At 31.8% G+C, this 21,582-nt stretch overlaps 1 protein-coding gene and 1 long non-coding RNA gene across 2 annotated transcripts; both read left to right on the top strand.

Annotated features, from left to right (window-relative positions):
• The first annotated feature begins 1,304 nt into the window (after positions 1–1,304).
• Positions 1,305–11,357, top strand: LOC127729261 (uncharacterized). Its single transcript, XR_007994566.1, has 3 exons — positions 1,305–1,354; positions 3,589–3,675; positions 11,155–11,357. It is a non-coding gene; the product is annotated as an uncharacterized LOC127729261 (long non-coding RNA).
• A 243-nt stretch (positions 11,358–11,600) lies between these two features.
• Positions 11,601–21,366, top strand: LOC127728889 (caspase-3-like). Its single transcript, XM_052236475.1, has 7 exons — positions 11,601–11,636; positions 13,712–13,907; positions 15,320–15,406; positions 16,773–16,960; positions 18,401–18,500; positions 19,998–20,147; positions 21,015–21,366. The coding sequence occupies exons 1-7, from the start codon at positions 11,601–11,603 to the stop codon at positions 21,236–21,238; spliced, it is 981 nt and encodes a 326-aa protein (XP_052092435.1). The 3' UTR covers positions 21,239–21,366.
• Positions 21,367–21,582: the final 216 nt, after the last annotated feature.

The raw sequence follows: 21,582 nt of genomic DNA on the forward strand, positions 1-21,582 counted from the left end.
GTTTTAAAAATCAAGTCGCTGAAGCATTGTATATTTTCAAAAGGTACGCACGGAGAAAAAAATGAGACGAAATGCAAGCAGATTTGATACGAAGGCTCTTTCTAGTCACACCATGTCCTTTAACACTATGGTTCATATTTTTATCGACCTATACGATATGTAATATTTTCGCTCTGTTACTTTAACGAAAAGTCAGTTATCGATTTTAGGAAATTCGTCCGATCTGCATATCAAATTTTAATGTGATCTTTTTTAAGAGTGATAAGTTTTCTTACTTTCCTTTCTAAGGCAATGCATTACTTTTCTTTTTAAGACAATGAATTAATAAAAGGTAAACAAGCTTGTAATAATTTGGATATAAATAAATGTTTTGGCAAGATATAAAGCCCTGCAAGGTTCATATTATTCACTCTTATTAAGAAATCAATGCATTGAAACGTATATTAATGCATTAAAGCAGAGATTAAAGAGAGGTAGAGTGTTATTTGCTATTATTTTGATGTAAATGGTTTACGTCGAAATAAAAAACTAACAGTTGTTTATATGATGGGTGCTGTAGATTTATTTTTCCCCAAAGAGGTATTGTTCACATGAATAAAGGCAGCAGTATTTTAACGATAAAACCATCCAGAAGATACAAACAAGGTTAAAAGCAAAAACCGAGGAAGTTGCATAAACTCCAAAAGGACCGAGACCAGATGCGAAAGGGTAAGGTTCTCCTGTTATACATGCATTTAACCCCTCCCCCATGTGAATCAATACCCCCCCCCCCCAAAAAAAAAATGTAACAATTATGAATAGGACGCAACCAGTACATTTAAAGATTGGACAACCATCCAAGTATCTTAAGATCTAAGAAATCTGAAAGCATACCGTAAGCTACTTTAGACACATCGCATCGGTCAACCAGTTCATAACGGTGAACGTCAAACTTGAATTGTCGATTTCAATCGTTTGTCATCAAAACTCTATTGGATCAGTTTTTTGTCAGGAACACGTCCGTGTTAATGAATCTTGTTTTAACATAAAATATTAATTACAGTTTTATGACTCTTTTTTAAAGTCTAAAACAATATTCTGATTGTTCTTACCGGAGTTTTCGCTTTCAGCATTGAGTATCAATTTTAATCGGAAATTTCAAAAAGTTATAGTTAATCTTTTAAAAAATTATCTATCAATAAATGCTTGAAGTTCATATCTTTTAACTCTTGTCAATATACCAGGAAATTTTACAAACATAAAAAATTCAAAACCGGAAGGGGAAACAGTCATATAATATTAGAAAATTTCCGATCAATATTTTATTTAACCGGAACATTTTAACTTGTAAAAATTTATATGGTGTTGTACAGAGGTATGTATATTTTTCAACTATTATAACTTAATTAATAAGATAATCATGATACGATGCATGGTTAATCCATTCATAGTACAGAAAAGACTTTATCACAGTGTCTCTAAACATAACATTGATATTCATCTGACGAGTACATCACTGAAGAGATATTTTTTGTCGAAATGCGCATCTGGTGCAGAAAAATTGGTACCGTTTAATGTTATTTCAGTACATTATACAGTGAATCTCATACTTGTCATAACACTAACACACTCCATTTTTTTTTATCATACCTGGGATCAAAAGATTCATGTATCAGCCAAAGATCGATCAAATACAGTATTTTTACCACATCATCAATGATATTTTTAACATGTTATCAAAATAGTATTAAGGAAAATACCTTTTCTATAAATAGATTTTATCTATTTCACCTTCGAAAAGGACCTTTGGTAACCCTTTTATCACTTCCTTTGTACGGTCAACCACACCGTTGTTAATCGATAATGTATGAAAAGTCCATATTTTGTCCCATTGAATTAAAAATCATAAAGTGTTATAATAAATCTGCCAAATAATACCGTTTAGATACTAGTCTTAATCTATATCATTATGTGTGTTTTTAGTTTGCCTTTCATGTTGCTTCAAGCCTTCAAGCTATTCACATTTAAAAAAGACTGCAAAAAACTACCAAATTCTGTTCTAAAGCAACCCTATTTTATAATGTTATTGATGTATCAATAATGTAAACACTCCTTTAAGAGTTGGTGGAGTATTCGCCCATTAATGCACTTTTCAAAAGCCGACTAAAGGATGTTTTACTATATCCCCGTCTTTTATAACCTGTTACTACATTTTCGTACCAAATTTAAAGCGATATTTTCTTAAGCTAGCACTGGATCGGTACCACAACTGGTGGATTGTAGATCCCCGAGAGTATCATTATCGTGGTCGCTTCGAATTCGGTACTGATACAAATGATTAAAGTACCTTTCTTAAATTCTTCGTCGACAAATTCAGAAATGATAACAAGACTGTATTTACAACTCCCGAAGGCAAAGTTGACGTCACATGGAGGATTTGTCTATTTTTTTTAGATTCCCTTTGGTCATATATCTCATCAAAAATCGACACACAATAGCCTAGAAAAACATAAAATAGTAATCATAAAATGAAACAACAGGGACCCCCCATGAACTTAGGTGCTCCATAAATGACAAGCAGTTCCTGTTTCATAAGGGGCATCTATTGATTTTGTATGATAAGTAATAAATTTGTAGTGTCATTAACTAGAAAAGGAATTCATCATAATCAGCATTGAGGTAAACCGATTTACGATTGCTTTCATAAAAAAATCCTATATATGACTTTAACATTTAAAAGGGGACATAATAAAAACGAAAAACGTGGAGGATTTGTCTATTTTTTTTAGAATCCCTTTGGTCATATATCTCATAAAAAATCGACACACAATAGCCTAGAAAAATATAAAATAGTAATCATAAAATGAAACAACAGGGACCCCCCATGAACTTAGGTGCTCCATAAATGACAAGCAGTTCCTGTTTCATAAGGGGCATCTATTGATTTTGTATGATAAGTAATAAATTTGTAGTGTCATTAACTAGAAAAGGAATTCATCATAATCAGCATTGAGGTAAACCGATTTACGATTGCTTTCATAAAAAATTCCTATATATGACTTTAACATTTAAAAGGGGACATAATAAAAACGAAAAACGTGGAGGATTTGTCTATTTTTTTTAGAATCCCTTTGGTCATATATCTCATAAAAAATCGACACACAATAGCCTAGAAAAACATAAAATAGTAATCATAAAATGAAACAACAGGGACCCCCCATGAACTTAGGTGCTCCATAAATGACAAGCAGTTCCTGTTTCATAAGGGGCATCTATTGATTTTGTATGATAAGTAATAAATTTGTAGTGTCATTAACTAGAAAAGGAATTCATCATAATCAGCATTGAGGTAAACCGATTTACGATTGCTTTCATAAAAAATTCCTATATATGACTTTAACATTTAAAAGGGGACATAATAAAAACGAAAAACGACGAACAGACAAAAATCCAGTCCACTCAACACTTCATTGAAAACTCTAGCTGCAGTTTAATTCATGATTGGAATAAACTCAGAACAACCTCATTGACAACCTTGTAAATAAGTATTTGGAAATAAAAAAATACTGGTGTAGCCTCGTGCTTAAAAAATATTTTTATTTTATGCAGATGGCAGATAAACCAGCAGTTTTAACTAAATCACCGAAAAGTCCTTACAAACAACTAGAGGAACTTGTTTCGAAAAATCGTTTAAAGGTAAATGAAACTATGCAAATTACAGTATTCAAATACGAATTAATTATTTTTATCGAGAACGTTATTTGCGAGTCGACGTAAATAATGCTTCATTTCGTCGTATAATAACAAGGGATTTTCACAAGATCTCATATCAAAGCAAGTGTTAAAGCCTTTAAAGTATTAGTTTTGATAAAAGAAATAACATGGCAGATTTGGACATAAAGTTTTGGCTGTTCGGATTAGGTCCTATTGACTTTAAAGGTCCCGAAGCTGGTGAACAGGCACATTTCCGCTTGAATACACGTTTATGTTTCCTTTCTGTAGCATATTATAATATTTCCTTCCTTTTTCAGGAATTACAATTACATAATATCAACAAATATACATCCAAACAACCATAAAACGATGCAAAAATCTACTATAAACAGCTTACTACTAAATTATTTACATTTTAAGATTCTGTCTTTCATAAGCTGTCTGAAGTACAAAAAAGGAAAGAATGCAAACAAAAGTCCGACAAAGTGTATAGTTTTAAATATAGTTCCATTTGATAAAAAATCATATGATTAACCATGTACACTTTGTTCGATTAGACTCCGTTCCTTAAATTCAATTTTTGTCAGTTGTATTTGACTTGAATATTATCATTGCTTCTCACTCGCTCTGTTGCTTGATAACATTTGATTTTGTCAGTTTTTGTAGACTTCCCCTTTTTGAATATACCTTGAAGTTTGGTTTTTTTTTTGTTATACTTTTATATTGACCAATCAAACAAAATAATAATTATAGATACCAGTGATAATGTACGTTATATTCCCAGTACTCAGTATTTATAGAGCTCCAACTAAATCTTTAGAGAAAAAGAGAAGGCACAAAGAACATGAAGAATACAGTTCAAAACCAAAAGTTGACAGAAGACGTCAAACATGACCAAAAGAAAAAGGACGGGCAGAAAACAAGTCCGCGAATCATTACACAGAAAAATAAGGATTAAGCAACCCGAAATCTTTCTATTTTTCCATTTCTAAAAAGGGATTCAGATTAGCTTCACACTGGAAAGTTTAGCTGTTGCTGCTCTCCTGGTTAGTTGCACCCTTTAATATGCTTATGGCAAGACCTAGTAAATTTTAAAGTGTTATTGTCATTTATAGCACTGGGTATCACCTACAATACAATCAGTACTATGGTAATGACATTATTTATAACATACTTATCTTAAGGATGTATTCTTCTGACGGTTTAGTCTTGTTGAAAACATGTGATACAAGTGAAAAGTATCAATGAATTTAAAAAAATATTTTATAATCAAACTTATCCCTGTGATTTACAATTGTTTTTGAGTAATACAATTTTCAAATTTTATAACCAATTAAGTCAGTCTCATTAGTCAAAATGTTGAGAAAATGGGTGAGGGGTACAAGTAATGATTTTACTAGATACATGTACATCCCGTATCAATTTTTTCTTTTCTAATTTCTTAGATATGTATTTTTTCAATAATTTATAAGAAAGAAGTTGAAATAATATGCTTTTTGTTCTAAAAGAAAGAGAAAAATCCCAAATTTACAAAATTGACAACATGGTAAATTTGACACGAAAAAGCAACAAAATTTTATAAAACTTTCTTATATTAACACATACCCATAGTTTTTTTAAGCTTACTTTATTCAGATTGGTCCACTTCATCTTCAGTGAAACTATGAAAAAAAGTTTAATTGATAATAGCCCAAAAATGGGTAAAAATTGATGAAAAATGGGAAAATCATCAAAATTGGGTACTTTCAAATGGCTGTAGCAAAAGAAGAAGTGCACCACCATATGATTTTTTCTTCACCAATTTAAAAAGTAAGCTTCCAACTTCATCAGGTAAGGTAGACCTTGGATGAATGAGGTTGACAAATTATACTTTAAATGTGGGGACTGTGTCAAAACATTGATTATCGATTTCAATAGGTAAAATTCAATTTGCGTGATGTTAACCAGGTATCTACACACTACTTGTTTCTTTTAAAATTAAATTAATTTAGAATAATCATTTTCTGATATCAATGCTTATGATTATAGAACCGGAAAGGTGTACGTGTGTGCGCAGGGAGGGGGTTGGTTTTTCAATTATGCACTTCTAGATTTAAAAAAAAATCACATGATAAGCCACTTTGATTTTTTTATATTAATTACTGTTTTTCGAACATATCAATTTGTCACTCCACTACTGAACCTCGTCATGAAAACCTGAAAATGCATGAAATATTTGTCACTGGACGAATAACATAAAACAATCAAGCAATCTCTACTAAACCCGCACAAAGCTCTACAGTCTGGTTGATTTTTTTTCCGGATGTCTCTATACACGCTTCCATTTACTTTGAGAGTTTTAAGCGCCTTATAGCGTGTTCCGCATATACCCGACACCCGAAAGATAATCAAAAGTTATTTTTTTACATTATATTCTTTCTGCTCTTGGTCTTCATGTAGCTCTAAGTTTATGACGGCGATAGAGGGTAACGAATGGAGAACGACATGCGATACATTTTTTTTACCTGAAATGACAAAATCCTGGGGAAAATCTAATTCAATACCTGGCTTATTGAAGGCAGTAAATTAAAATATTGAGCATCATTCTGTTGTCCTAGGAAACTACTGCGGGTGAATTTTATATGATTCCTATTGTACACAAAAACCTGCGTAGGTATGGAATACCGGTTTGTGGAGTAAAATTGTGCCAGAGGCTCCATGTGTGATCTGTAAATGGCACGAACATTGCTGCCAATTGCCGCTAACGCTCTATTGTCGAATAAAAGGTATTTAGTGTATAGATTTCACAAAGAATCGGTATCTAAGAATCTGTTTGTGCACTCGCAGCATGAACAGAAACTGCAAAGAGAAATATGCAGGAATATGTATTTAGGATATAAAACCGGAGAAAAAGGAGTCACATATTACATACATGCATTAGAGCGTATATGACAGGGAGTAATTTTTAGACTGTTTGAAAGGCTGGTCAAACGAGTCAGACAATTTCATACCTCAGAAATTGCAATGCGAAATGTTTTGAAACTTTTCATGAATATGTATAGGATGTCTTTCTTCAAAGATCCGTAGTTCGTTGGGTCGAACTAGTCACATTTTACATGAAAATGATATAAGGGAAATTAAGCTATTCCAGAGTAGGTATTAACAGATCATTATGTATAAAATCATTTCCAGGGTCTAATAAGGCCTATCGAGGCCCTAGATGTGTCATAGTGGTCATATGTGCAATTGTCAAAAAGTTTCAACCTCTGACAAAAAAACAGCAAACTATATCCAAAATGAATCCATAAGAAAAGTTGTACATTTTCAATGTATATACATACATTGTGCAAAGTTTAAAAGCGCTTAGGTAAGGAGTTTATTACTCAAAACGGATACAACTCTTCTTCCGCTCGTCTGCACGTCCTTCCGCCTGCAACCTGGATTGCATCATATTATATGATAAGTCGATTCTGCATTGTGTGCAACCTGTCCAAAAGTTCTGACCTCGGGTAAACACACCTTTAAGTCAAATGGTCTGTCGCCATTGGTATCAAAATCGTAAAAAAATAGATTGGCAAATACATATTGCTTTAATTTTTAAGGGCTGGCGGGGGATTTGTTTCTCTCATCCTTGACTACTTTTTCTCGGCTTTCTTCTGGATTTTATATCTTTTCTTCGGCACCCTTGCCTCCTATCAGTGTTCCAAAAGGAATAAATAGTTAGGGATTTGTCATTTTTATTTATCGAGCATCACTGATAAGACATTTACTGTCGAATTGTGTATCTGGTTCAGAACAATTGTAACCGTCAATGTTATTCATTCCCCACGAAATAATTATTATGGAATAATAATTTTGTTCCATAAGGAATATTCATATAATAAAATTGTAAATAATAAAGTTTTCAAAGGGACGTCTGTTATATGGAACAAATATACGTGGACATCAGTACTTTGCGTTTTAAACACAAGATTCAATTGATTATTATACACAGGTAATTTAAATCTTTAAATTACTTTTGTGTTTTTATACGATACCCGCATTTAAAGTCTAATTTGACAACCTCAGCGTAGAGTATATAACATTTCGTAACACGTCTACTTAGTCGCCTTTTGTTTAAATAGCTACTCACATAATTAGATATTTAATATATTTATACATCCTGTGCTCCAAATGATTGGTTTTGAGCGTTGAGATTAATCCCAAAAACAAGTCGGAAGCACAGCATTTTCAAAGTGTAATTTTCATTTCGACACGGAAAAGAGAACATGGTTGTCGCGAGTTTTGTCAAGGACATATTAGATCATATTAGCTTTCACATAATCATTGTTTTATAGTAGCAATAAAGCGTATCGAAGAAAATGTCTAATAAATTATTTAGAGATGCACAATCATAAATAATTTTATTTTTCGTGAACAGATTGGATTCAGGAAAGGATGTAAAAATAGCGTTAGACATTTTTTGAAAAGTTTTATTGATAAAGCTTTCAAATCAACCAAAAGAATATATGCATGTTTTATTGACTTTAAAAAAGCTTTTGACACTATAAATAGAGAGGCCCTGCTACACAAACTTGCTGAATATAACATAAAGGGACCTTTTTCAATATTTACAAAGAAATTCTATTTGTAGTTTAAGTCCCTGAAGGCATTACTGAGATATTCCCTTCCACAGTTTGAGTATAACAAGGCTGTATTTTTAGCCCTACCTTATTTTATTTTTATATAAATGACTTAACCTCCATTTTTGATAACTCATGTGATCCTGTAACATTACATAATATAAAATTGTCTAGTCTTTTATATGCTGATAACTTAGTATTAATATCAGAATCTTGTGCCCCTCTTCTTGCCGACTTGTTTCTTTATTATTATGAGGCTGACTTTCCTGTTGACAAAACTTTGAATTTGTCGTAAAAATAAGGATTTTCGTATCCCAGGAATAGATTACCTTAGCTCTATTTGGCACAACTTTTTGGAATTTTGGGTCATCAATGCTCTTCAACTTTGTACTTGTTTGACTTTATAACTTTTTTTATCTGAGCGTCACTGATGAGTCTTATGTAGACGAAACGCGCGTTTGGCGTATTAAATTATAATCCTGGTACCTTTGATAACTATTTATACAGGAACTTCTTAGGAAGAAAGATAAGAAGTTAGCAATATCCTTTTACTTTGCGTACCGCTATATAGATGATGTTCTCTCACTAAATAATACAAAATTTGGTGACTATGTTGAAGGAATCTATCCCATCGAACTAGAGATAAAGGATACTACAGATACAGTTAAGTCTGCCTCATATCTAGAAATTGACAATGAGGGTCGGTTGAAAACAAAACTTTACGACAAAAGAGATGATTTCAGCTTCCCAATTGTGAACTTTCCATTTCTATGTAGCAACATTCCAGCAGCGCCTGCATACGGAGTATATATCTCCCAATTGATACGATATTCCCGGGCTTGTATTTCCTATCATGATTTCCTTGATAGAGGATTGCTGCTCACAAGGAAGCTATTAAACCAAGAGTTCCAAATGGTGAAGTTGAAATCATCCCTTCGTAAATTTTACGGACGCCATCACGAGTTGGTTAACCGTTATGGAATAATCGTTTCACAGATGATATCGGATATGTTCCTTATGTCGTAACTACAATACCCTTCCCTTTTCACGAATGTGACCTACCGAATTAGACTATTTACCGGATTTGTAATAACATAAGCAACACGACGGGTGCCACATGTAGAGCAGGATCTGCTTACCCTTCCGGTGCACCTGAGATCACCCCCAGTTTTTGGTGTGGTTCGTGTTGCTTAGTCTTTAGTTTTCTATGTTGTGTCATCTGTACTATTATCTGTCTATTTGTCTTTTTATTTTTGACCATGGCGTTGTCAGTTTGTTTTCGATCTATGAGTCTGACTGTCCCTCTGGTATCTTTCGTCCCTCTTTCAGATGGATTACAAAATTGTCTAAACAAGTTGAACACTTACTGTAAGAAATGGAACTTGACCGTCAATCTTGACAAGACAAAATGGATGATATTTAATAAAAGTGGTAAAAAGCTTACTAAAGACAATTCATTCTGAATAATGAAATAATTGAATGTTGCACAGAATACAAATATTTAGGTTTATCATTCAAGCCATCAGGAATTTTCACTAATGCTGTAAATCTCCTTTGTATAAAAGCTTTAAAGGCATTGTTTTGTATTAAAAGAATGCTTTATTCAGATAAGATCGATATTTTTTTCCCAAATGAAACTTTTTTCATTTATCTTGTGTTACTATATTGTAGTGAGATATGGTCACTAAATATTGTGAAGAACAACAAAACTCTTGAATCTCAATATTTATCAATTGAATCAGTAAAACTCCAAATCAAATTTGCAAAAAATCTACTTAACGTAAATTCAAAGGCAGTAAATATAGCTGTATTAGATGAATTGGGAATGTACCCTATTGGTATACAGGACCTAAAGTCTTCTGTAGGATTTTATATTGCATATCTTAAACTCAAATGAAAAAGAGTCTTTATTATATAATGTTTATAAAAATTATAAGCAGTAAAATAATGGATTTGCTTCCAAAATTAAAATGCTACTATCTAAATTGAATTTCCCTCATGTGTGGGAAAATCAATGTACCTTTTCTAAAAAACGATTACTTTCAGCCCTATCGAAGAAGCTCAATGAAAATAACAATATATATTGGAAAACTTGATGATAATTCAATAAATGGAAATAAACTAAGAACCTACAGAAAATTTAAAGTAAAGTATGAACTTGAAAAGTACTTTTTATTGAATTTAGATAAAAATGTTACAAAAAAATATGCAAAAATAAGAATAAGTAATAGTATGCTAGCTATTGAATGGTCGATACAATAAAACCGCCTTAGAAAATAGAATATATCCCTTATGCCATAAAGAGGTGGAAGATGAATTCCATTTTATCATAACATGTACAGAACTTAATACATCTAGGATCAAAATGTTTAAAACTGAAATTTCTAATATTGTTCCCTGTTTTAATTCAATGAGTATTTTCTTGCGAAGAATGTGATATATTAATTACCATTGTTAACAGTATAAGTGAAATGTATAATGAGAGAAACAACTATAATGTCAATACATTAACTGTGTATGATTCATGACTAATATTATAATATATATAATCAAGATATTTGAAATGATACCTTTATAGAGGAGGCATGTTGTCAAAAATAGTATTGTAATAAATATTAACATTTTATTTCAATGCTACATGTTTGTATTGTTTTCTGTCTATCGTTTTGTTATTTATATGTTTTTCTTTAGTAACAATCCTATTGTTTGGATTTTAAACTAATAAAATTCTTTTTCTTATTCTTATCCCTTTTTCCAAAAATGTGGTCTTTATTCTTCCAAAATTTAACTTTTGTATGACATTTGTATGACAAATATACATTTGGTTAAATTTCATGCATTAATTTCTATACATGTGTAGTTGCAGTGTGATATCAATCTACAAGAAAATGAGTTTGTTGCCAAGCTTATCCTTGAAGATGAAGAATACTCTGGTTGTGGAGCTAATAAAAAAGCCGCAAAGGATGATGCCGCCAATGATGCCTTAATAAATACAAAGTATCATGATGAAACAAAAATTGAAAAGACAACAATTACTAAGTTAAACGAACTTTGTCAAAAAAAACACGCAGGTAAGTATTTATAAAACAGGTCAGAATAGAATAAAGTTTTAATTTTGATGGTATAGCATCTGCAATATATCTTCATCAGTTTCCCTGAAAACTTTGTATCTTTATCGTATCGACAATGTACGAAAAACATCATATAGTATCGTCATTCCCTCCGCCTATATCATCCTGCTCAGTCGCTTCGTAATTCCTGAATCACGGCTTTGAGACGTGAGCAAGCATTTTCAGCGCCGTCACAATGCCTGAGGAGAAGTTATTAGCGACATCACAATGTGTGAGATGTTATCAAGCTTACTTTCGTCAAGGTAAAACTGTCTAAGGCAGCGGGGAAAGATAAACAGATTATCGGGTTTTCTACGTATAATTATCGTAAAATATCAGCCGCTCGATACAATGCGAAGTTTTTTGCTAGTTTGCTGCGTTCACTCTCCAGAAAGGTTCACACAGTGGCTCAAAGCTGATATTTTACGATATCAATGTGTAGAAAACATAATCTATACGTATCTATTTAAAGGTTTTCTTGTTTAAAAGCAGTTGTGTATTGGCTTGTAGAAAAAAAGTATCAAGACATAATTTTCCTTCACAGTATTTCGTTTAAGAAATAAATACCTGGTCAAAGAGATATACTGTCAGAAGTTGAAGGCTAATGAGTTGGTTGACCAATATTTTTCCGCATGTTTTACGAATTTTACGAAACTAGACAACTTTGTAAAAAGGGAATAAAAAAATTAAATCCCGAGGATTATAAACGATCGCTAACGAGTCAAACCATTTTATTTCGAAAGTGAAATAAACTGTTTCCTTGATTTTGTTTTAAAGAATTTTGTCAGAAAATACTCGCACGTCAACCAATCTAAGTCTATAGTTAGAAGGCAACATAGAGTACCGAGGTTCAAAACAATGAAACCCCTTTTGTATATTCCGAAAAAAGAGTCAAAACCATAGGGAATCACAAGAAACTCAACAGGCCAAATGAAGTACATATGGATTATGCCGGGTGTCAGTCTTTAGATTTCTATATAGTGTTCTGTGGACTGTTGTTTGTTTATTCGCCGTTTTTCGTGTTTTGCGTTGTCAGTTTCTCCCCGACTTATGAATTTTTTAAAGTACCCATGGTATCTTCTGCCTTTTTTATAAACTGTAAAGTTACGAAAAATCATCATTTCAATGACAGTTCATGTCAGTAGAGAATTGTTGACTATTGTGCTGGTGATATTCTCGGGGACAAACAGCGTTCACCAACAACTCCGAAGTTATCAAAACTAATCATAGATACCAGGATTCTAATTTATTAGCAGGATCTGCTTACCCTTCCGGAGCACCTGAGATCACCCCAAGTTTTTGGTGGGGTTCGTGTTGCTCAGTCTTTAGTTTTGTATAATGTGTTTTGTGTACTATTGTTTGTCTTTTTCTTTTTTAGCCATGGCGTTGTCAGTTTATTTTCGACTTATGAGTTGAGTTTGAATGTCCCTTGGTATCTTTTGCCCCTCTTTTATTACACCGGGTTTGCGTTTCGTCGACATAAGACTGGCGCTAGAATTAAATCAGTTAGAAGGCCAAATGCGAAAGCTAATCCAGACAAAGAAAAATGCCACTATAGCATACAACCGGTACACCTTTACATCAGCCAATCTGACAGCTGAAATATGCTGCAAAAGTATGATTATGATACATAGTAATAATTATTATACTAAAAGTAATAATGATGATAACGAAGAAAAACATGTTTTCCCATAGAAATGTGTGTCAGATAACCAAATTGCTTTCAGTTATCTAAGTAATGATAACCAATAATATATCCTTTCCAATTCAATTACTTCAACACGACACGATCTCCTGTTGGTTATAGTTTACAAGAAAATATTTCTGGCGTATAGTTACAAAAGAAAACGTAGTGTGTTGCGTGGTATTTTTCTACAAATGTACAAACGAGGAAAATAACAAGCTAAATGAGACTTATGTGAATTAAGTTGATGTTGTTGTGGAAAATAACCCCTATCGATCAATCTCATATTATTTTATCTACTTGCTGCACATAACGTATGTATACATAGGAATAGATTGTATACCGTATATGATTGTAGAAAGACATGAACAAGTCAAAGAAAAATACTACCATCAAATGATATGCAGCAGAGATTACCAAAGAAAACGAATTTATTGATGTCTTTACCTTAGTTGCCAGAAGAGATATTTTTCAGTGTCCTCAAAAGAAGTAATTCAACTGATGGTATGATTCTTCAACTACAATTTTGGTTTCATAATATATATAGATAAACCTACATACAAGGAAATACTGCTTGCATTGATAATTGCATTAATCTTTGTATAAACTTGTTCATTTTGCAGATAAACCATACCTATGAGGAAACTTACAAGGAGGAAGATGAATTCGTCTGTAGATTGATAATTACTCATGAAAATAATGGTATTGTCAAAGACGAAGAGCATGTAGGAAGAGCAAAATCAAAGAAAGATGCAAAGCACGATGCTGCTTCCCGAGCTCTTAGGAAAAGTAACATTCTTCTTAATTCTTCTGCTAAAGGTAACTGATCTGTTATACATGTATGTCTTATGATGGGAAGATGACTTTAGTAATAATAGTTATTGAATGGGGAAAATAATTATATGTACCCTATCCCTCTTCAGGTATTTTTTACTCCTACGACCTTCTTCTTTGTTTGTCAGGAAAATTTACCCTTTTATAACACACTCACCCAAAACAGCTACATGAACAAACAGGACATTAAAAACTACCCAAATTCATTTTAGTCAACTTTGCCTGAGACAGTTGGAACGATAGTTTTTTAATAATTTCTTAATTTGTCTATTGAAAAAAGTATTAACAATAATACTGAACTGTAAGGTTAATTCAAAAAAGGGGAAGTCCATAGCACCTGACAAAAATCCAACGTTGGACTATAACAACTAACGAGACGAATGGAAAACAACTATTATATTCCTGAGTTGATACCAATGGTTTCATTTGGTAAAGTTGAAATCATAACTTCGAAATTTTCAAAACAGACATACTGATTTGGTAAACCGTTAACGTATATCTGTGTCACAGATGAACATAGATATGTTACACTTGTCACAGCCACATTACCGTACGTTTTTATTCGATTGTAACGTATTTGAATGTGACTTATCGCCGATGTTTTGTTACCATGAGCAACACAAAATGTTCCATTATAAAGACAAGAACTGTTAACTCTCTCTGATCACGTCTTTTAACCCCATTGTTTTGAGGGTTTCGTGTTGTTCAATCTTTACTTTTTTGTGCACTACTGTGTTTTGTGGACTCATTTGACTTTTCGTCATTTCACTAGTAAATGATTTTAGTCTGCAAAGGTCATTTTGATCTTGACAACATCCGAAAAGTCTGAACAATACATTATTAAGTCACGTTCAGGCTTTCTGAAAATTAAGGATGTTGTTCATGTGTACAATTGAATATTAACTACTTGACAGTCTGAACATAGACTAAACAGATCTTAATTGACTATAAACGAATTGTTGGAACAGTACTGAATTTACCGCAGTGGATAAATCTAAAATTGAAGACTAATTAAAAGACTGAAAATTACTTACTAATTTGTTGCATAGTCTTTAAAGAACTATTAAGATCAAAATCACTGTCTTGGATAAAAAAATGTTTACTAGTGTATGTCTTTTTTGTCATAGCATTGTTTGCTTGTTTTACTTATGTTATTTAAATGGCCTTTTGGTATATTCTCCCTATTTTTTTTTGTCGATTGTTGAAACCGTGCGTTTCCCTGGAGATGTCTTGTTACGTTTATCTGGTGTCCTGTTATAGTCTGATTAACATTTACTCTCAAATCTTCTATTATTTCTATTCACAAATGTTGTTACTTTCTATGATATGTGATTTCCATAATGCACATGATGACAATTCTATCAGTTTTAGAATACTTTCAAATTTTTATATTACAGATTTAGCTTGTGCAGATGGATCATATGCTTGTATTGGAAACCAGACTGGTTATGTTCTTATTATTAACTTTAGAAAAGATAGAGACTGTAAGTTAAAGTAGTATGGGGGTTTACACAAAAAATACCGATTTTTCCATCATTTGCCAAGATTTAGTTTATATCAAGCTATTTTCAAAAATGTTGTTTATATCGAGCTATTTTCAAAAATGTAAATTATATCGTGCTATTTCCCAACATGTAGTTTATAAAGTGCTATTTTCAAAAATGTTGTTTATATCGTGCTTTTTACAAAATTTTTTTTGTTTGTTTATGCCCTTAGCTCCTCCGGGGAGCATAGGTCATTGACGAAAACTTGTTTAAATCGTGCTATTTTCCAAAACGTTGTTTATATCGTGCTTTCTTCAAGAATGTAGTTTATATCGTGGTATTTCCAATATTCCAGTAAAATGTATAGGTAATCGATTTTGAAACTACAGATAGCAACAATTTACACATTTTTCAAGGATTGTACAGTGAAAAAGTATAATGGTGTGAAAGAAAAAACCGAAATTTAATATGAAAGTTAGCTATAAGAAATTATTATAGAAAATTAAAAAAAATTGACGTCATCGTCTTTTTTCTTGCTATAGTACAAAAATAGAACAATGTATTGTAGATTCCTTTGAAAGATTAAATTACCTGAGCTATTTCCCCTTCTGATGCTAATTAAAAAAAATGAACCAATCTTTTAATACTCTTTATTTATAAAAACAGCCCTAATTATAGGCTAAAATCACATACTTTTCCATTTAAACGAAAAGCATTTAATATGAATTGCATTGCTCCCTCAAAATTTGCTAATTTAATAAAAAATCTTGTTATAACTATTTTACTACCTTAGATGGCAGAAGACTCTCATATTGCCTGTAATATGTGTATGTATTAATTTTCAATTATATAAAATGATAACTGGCTATGACAAACCTTTCATTTAAGAATTGAGTATTTTTTTCCTGTGTTATGTCCTTTGTCTGAGCGCCAACTGAGTCACACGTTGTCATGTGTATCTCTTAAATAAAAAGTGATAGAGATACCAAGAGTACTATCAAAATTCGTAAGTCAAATAAAAACAGACAACATCATGTCCTAAAAGAAAACAACGAAAAAAAAACATAAAAAACCCAAAAATTACACAATAACCTTCTAATGCGAAAATATGTGGTAGTGTTCGGTCTTCTTTCTTTAGAACAATGCTTTATAAAAAAAATATTTTTAGTGATCGTAATGTGGTCTTAAACGTGGTCCACAACTATAATTAACTCACACTTTTGAATAGAAAAATTGTTCTGGTTAATCTATTCATTATAAATCATGGGATGTTTCGAAATAACCACCATGTTTTTCTAAGAGATTTGAAGCACACAATTTCTTAAAAACCTTAAAGATACCAAAAAGTCATTTTTTTTAATTTCAGGGGCAGACAAAGACGAAGAAAATATAATTGAATTAATGAGCGGTATATTGAAATTTGAATATTCGGTTGTGGCAGACCCAACAAAGGCGGAGCTGGTCAATATTCTAGAAAATATTTCAAGCAATTTAAATGGGAATTATAAATCGTATTATTGTTTTATGGTATTTTTGATGGCTCATGGTAGTCAGGTATGTATTAATCTTTTTTCATTGACTTACATATACATTTATATTTATATTTGTTAAAATGAGAAGACAATTGGTTTTAAGGTAGATGGGGATATTAATAAAAGAAGATATAATTTCTTTATACTTTACATAGGTGTTGATTTTCTCATGCCGTTTTCAAAAATATAATAAAAGTATGGGTCATATAGCTTTGTATTAAGCCACATATTGTGTGAAATTGTTAGATTTAGAAAGGAATGTAAATGGAAAAGTCACTATTGTGTGAATAGAAAGAAAACAAAATGATAGAATTTTAAAATAAATAAATGAGAAAAAGCTCTTATAATGTGTTTTCATGATATAAAAAGAAAAATCGAAATCAAAGTACTCGTTTACTTACTACATAACAAAATGTTTACATGCGAAAGTATGACCGTGCCACGTTTTGGACCCGTGAATTCTAAAATCAAAAAGTATCATCAATCTACCAAATATCAACCTTCATATGTCCATAAGAAATATGATTCTGTCAGATATCAGGATTTACATTTTGAATTTGGTCTTACATATTTGCATTAGGGCTTCAAACCTCTTGCATTTAAGTGCAAAACTGCAAAACATTTTGTCTTATTTTGAAATATTGCCATTGATATATTTAAATATATAAGCAAAGGATGTATCCAAAAAGATATTTCTTAAAATATGTATTGTAAAAATGGTTATGTGTGTAAAATATCCTTTTTGGTAAGGTCTTTGATCATATTCATGTTGACCAAAACTATACGTGAAATTACCATATCAGGTTAAATACGTCAATTTCAACATGTTTATGACTTCATACGGACATCATATGTGAGCTATCTTCCACTATCAAGATTGTGTCTGTTAAATGAATAATAAAAGTTTCGTGACAATGTTTATCGCAAATATCCCATTTAACCTGAAATAAAGGAAACCACAGGTACAGTTAAGTCTGCTCAATGTCTTGATTTATACCTATAAATTCACAATGAATTTCCGAGTAATGAAATCCAAGCAGCGCATATATATATGGAGTATATATCTCCCAGTTGATACGATATTCCAGTGCTTGCGTTTTCTATCATTATTTTCCTTGATACATATTTGCTTCTTACAATGTTATCCCTTCGAAAAGTATAAGGACACCGTCATGATTTGTTTGACCGTTATGAAAGAACTGAAAAATAGATGACCACGGATATGTTCCACTTGTCGTAATCCGAATTTTAATGGTTGCCAATAGTGGAGCAGGAACTACTTACTCTTTCCTTTTTGTCCATGGTGTTGTCTGTTTTATTTGATATTTGTTTTTTGCTTACCCTTTTGGTGTCTTCTCCATCTTTATTTATGAATGACCATCTTTTGTCTGAAATGTAGTACAAATTGTATCAGCTGTTACCGTCTCTTTTAACTTATACTGATATCAATTATTTACATTAGTTTGGAGTCATAACTGCTGATAAAGGTAAAAAGAAGATAACTATTTCTGTGGATGAAATAATGGAATTGTTTAAAAATGATAAAATACCAAATTTTGTAGGTAAGTATGAACAAAAATGTATCTCTTAATTTTTTAATAAGACCATGCCACTGCTGGTGAACTAGACGTCCCCGACGGTATTGCTAACTGAGTAGCCTATATTTTTTTTTATATTGGGTTAATTTCATTCACTGACATATTCTATAATACGGGTCCAATTCTGACACAGGAAGTTAAATTACGGTGAGATATATATATATTGAAATCATAGTAGAGCAAACTGCAGTGAAACAGCAACACAGTGATACAAAAATCATAAGACATATTTAGGATCATTTGGTCACCAATAATAAACAAGAGTCTATATAAAATGTCAAGCTCTAAAATCCCCTCGAGTCTTAAAAATATATATTTCAAATTGCAGTAAACTAGCTTTTCTTCGTTTCTTAATCATTGATTTGTGTTTTATTCTAAGATCACTCACTGTATTGGTTCCGAAACTAATAATCGTTGTTCAAGGTTTCTAATTATGTGCACACATGTATAGATAATACAACTTTTAAATCGATGAATACAGACTACATGCTTGTATTTCTATAAAAAAATAGATTTGTTTAAATACAATTATCAATAAAACTGGATACAAATGTATGGAAGTGATATGATAGTTTTGAAACTATAACTGACTGCAAGTACATTTATGCTACATAATTGAAGTCTATTTGTATTGTTCTTTGTTGTTCTGCTACAGCGAACATTTTCCACATTGAAATTTTAATATAGAATATTAACATTTTGAATCTGAAGGAAAAACTATAAACACAAAACTTCGGCAGAAAATTTGAGCATCCCGATCTCCATTGAAACAAATGAGGTGAACAGTTTAACACTTAAGTCTGAGAGAACATGAATAATTTATTAGTTGTTTTTGTCTTAAAGTAGCGTTGGCGATCATACCACATCTTCTTTTTTATATTCAGTTACTGTTAGATCGGTAATGTGTGTCTTTTGTCTTTAACTCTGATAACTGTTTTATGTGCTTCGTGTCGATCTGATGAGTTAAGCCGCGAAACTGATTTTCACAGTTCGTTCTTATGCTTTATTTTGCTCTTGCACCATTATCCCAGGTTAGAGGGAGTGTTGAAATCTCACAAACACGTTTACCCCTGCCACATTTTACAGGTGCCTCTTTTCCAAGTCATGGGCCTGTAATTCAGTGGTTGTCGTTGGTTGATGTCTTTCGTATTTGTTCTACATTTATTGTTTTATCATAAATCAGGCCTTTGGTATTTTCGTTTAAATTGTTTTACATTTTGTATAGCTCACTATAGGTATGGGTTTTGCTCAGTGTTGTATGCCGTATTATGACCTATAATTGCTTAACTCCGCTTCATTTTAACTCTGTTGGATTGTTATCTCTTTGACTTATGTCTTTATTTTTATATAGTGTTTACACAGGATAATAAGTATTAACCGAGAAAAAATAAATCCATCAGACTAATCACTTTCAAACATTTATAGTTTTGCAAATCATAAAAGAATTATCATGTTTTAAAGGTAAACCTAAAATGTTCTTCATCCAAAGCTGTAGGGGAAAATCAATCCAGGATACTTTCGTTCAGCCAGATGATGACGACGATGACACGGTAGAGAGAATATCAGCACCAACTGATGCAGACATTCTTATTGCTTATGCAACTACTGAAGGTATAATGTGTATTGTATGATTATTCCACTTTGTAAATATATTTTGTCATTATTCCTTTGCACAACAGTAAAAAGATCTACATTGAACAAAAAAAAAAAAAATACAAGTCGAAGAAAGGAAGACAATACTATGGCAATAAAAAAATCAGAAAAATACAATCATTAGTCTACTAAAAGCAATACATTGAAATCTAAAGATAAGGCAACACACACAACCAAAAATTGAAGTTAACTCAAGTGCTCCGGAGTGTTGGCCAGTTCCTGTCCGATAATTGACATCCATAGTGGTACTCAAATTCCTAACATTTATGCATGGCCGATTTTGAAGTTTTCAAATGAAAAACATAGTTTTTCAGAGCAAATCATAGTTTTTCTGAGCAAATCATAGACAAGCATGTTAACAAAAGGAAACATCACATACATTAAAAAGAAAGTACAACATTGAAATCCAAAGCAAATACAATACCAACTCTACGATATATATAAATAGGGTTGAACTCAAGCATTAAGTTCCTATTCTAACGGGTAATGAAATCGAAAAATCAATAAAACTTCACCACTTTTAAATCGTCATAGGGATATCAGGATCGCTTTTTCTTATATAAGCATTTACTATGATAAAAGACAATAAAACGATGCATTTTGCGCAAAGAAATATTGTTTTATGGATTCACTTATTTCACATACAAATTGGTGTTTTGGTATATTCAAGCAAATTTAGAGTGCACATCAGCTACCTACTATTTTGAAAATAGATTGAATTCGGATACAGCGCTGTTTAAGCTCATGACGCTATATTAATTTTATCTTTCTTAGAATTATAAATGTAAGAAAATAAATAAACTACTTCATAATGTATATTTTCAGGTTATAAAGCTTTTCGACACAAGAATTTTGGTTCTATCTTTATCTATGAATGTATAAAGAAGTTCAAGGAACAATATAGTAAGACACATCTAGAAGAAATGATGATTGATGTCAAAGCAGCACTTGCGCTAGGCTCTGTAGATAAGACAAAGAAGCATGTACAAATGCCTTGCACATGGAGCACCCTTACAAAAAGATTTTTCTTTGTACCCACTGAGTCATAACCTAGAAAAATGCTTGTAACTAATTTAATTGATTAAAATATTTGTCTTTTTACGTAAGGACAAGGTTCGCTTTTGCCAAAATGTAACCTTGAATTAAAGGTTTTTCGTAAAATATAGAAAAAAAAAAACACTCACACTTTGTTTCTTTATCCTTTGTTTGATTAACTTCAAACTCTGTAAAATAATTGATCGTGATATGCAAACATTACCATGTGAAGTTTGTTTGATTCTGTTGATATTATCTAGAATAATGTTCAATGCTCATTTCGCTTTAAAAATGTTTACCCTTTCGGAGCCGACCTCTTCGTCGCAACTCCTCCTACATGAATTTATCGTATCTACAA

The sequence above is a fragment of the Mytilus californianus genome, unplaced genomic scaffold (genome assembly GCF_021869535.1).
Source record: "Mytilus californianus isolate M0D057914Y unplaced genomic scaffold, xbMytCali1.0.p SCAF_2, whole genome shotgun sequence".
NCBI classification, from domain to species: Eukaryota; Metazoa; Mollusca; class Bivalvia; order Mytilida; family Mytilidae; genus Mytilus; species Mytilus californianus.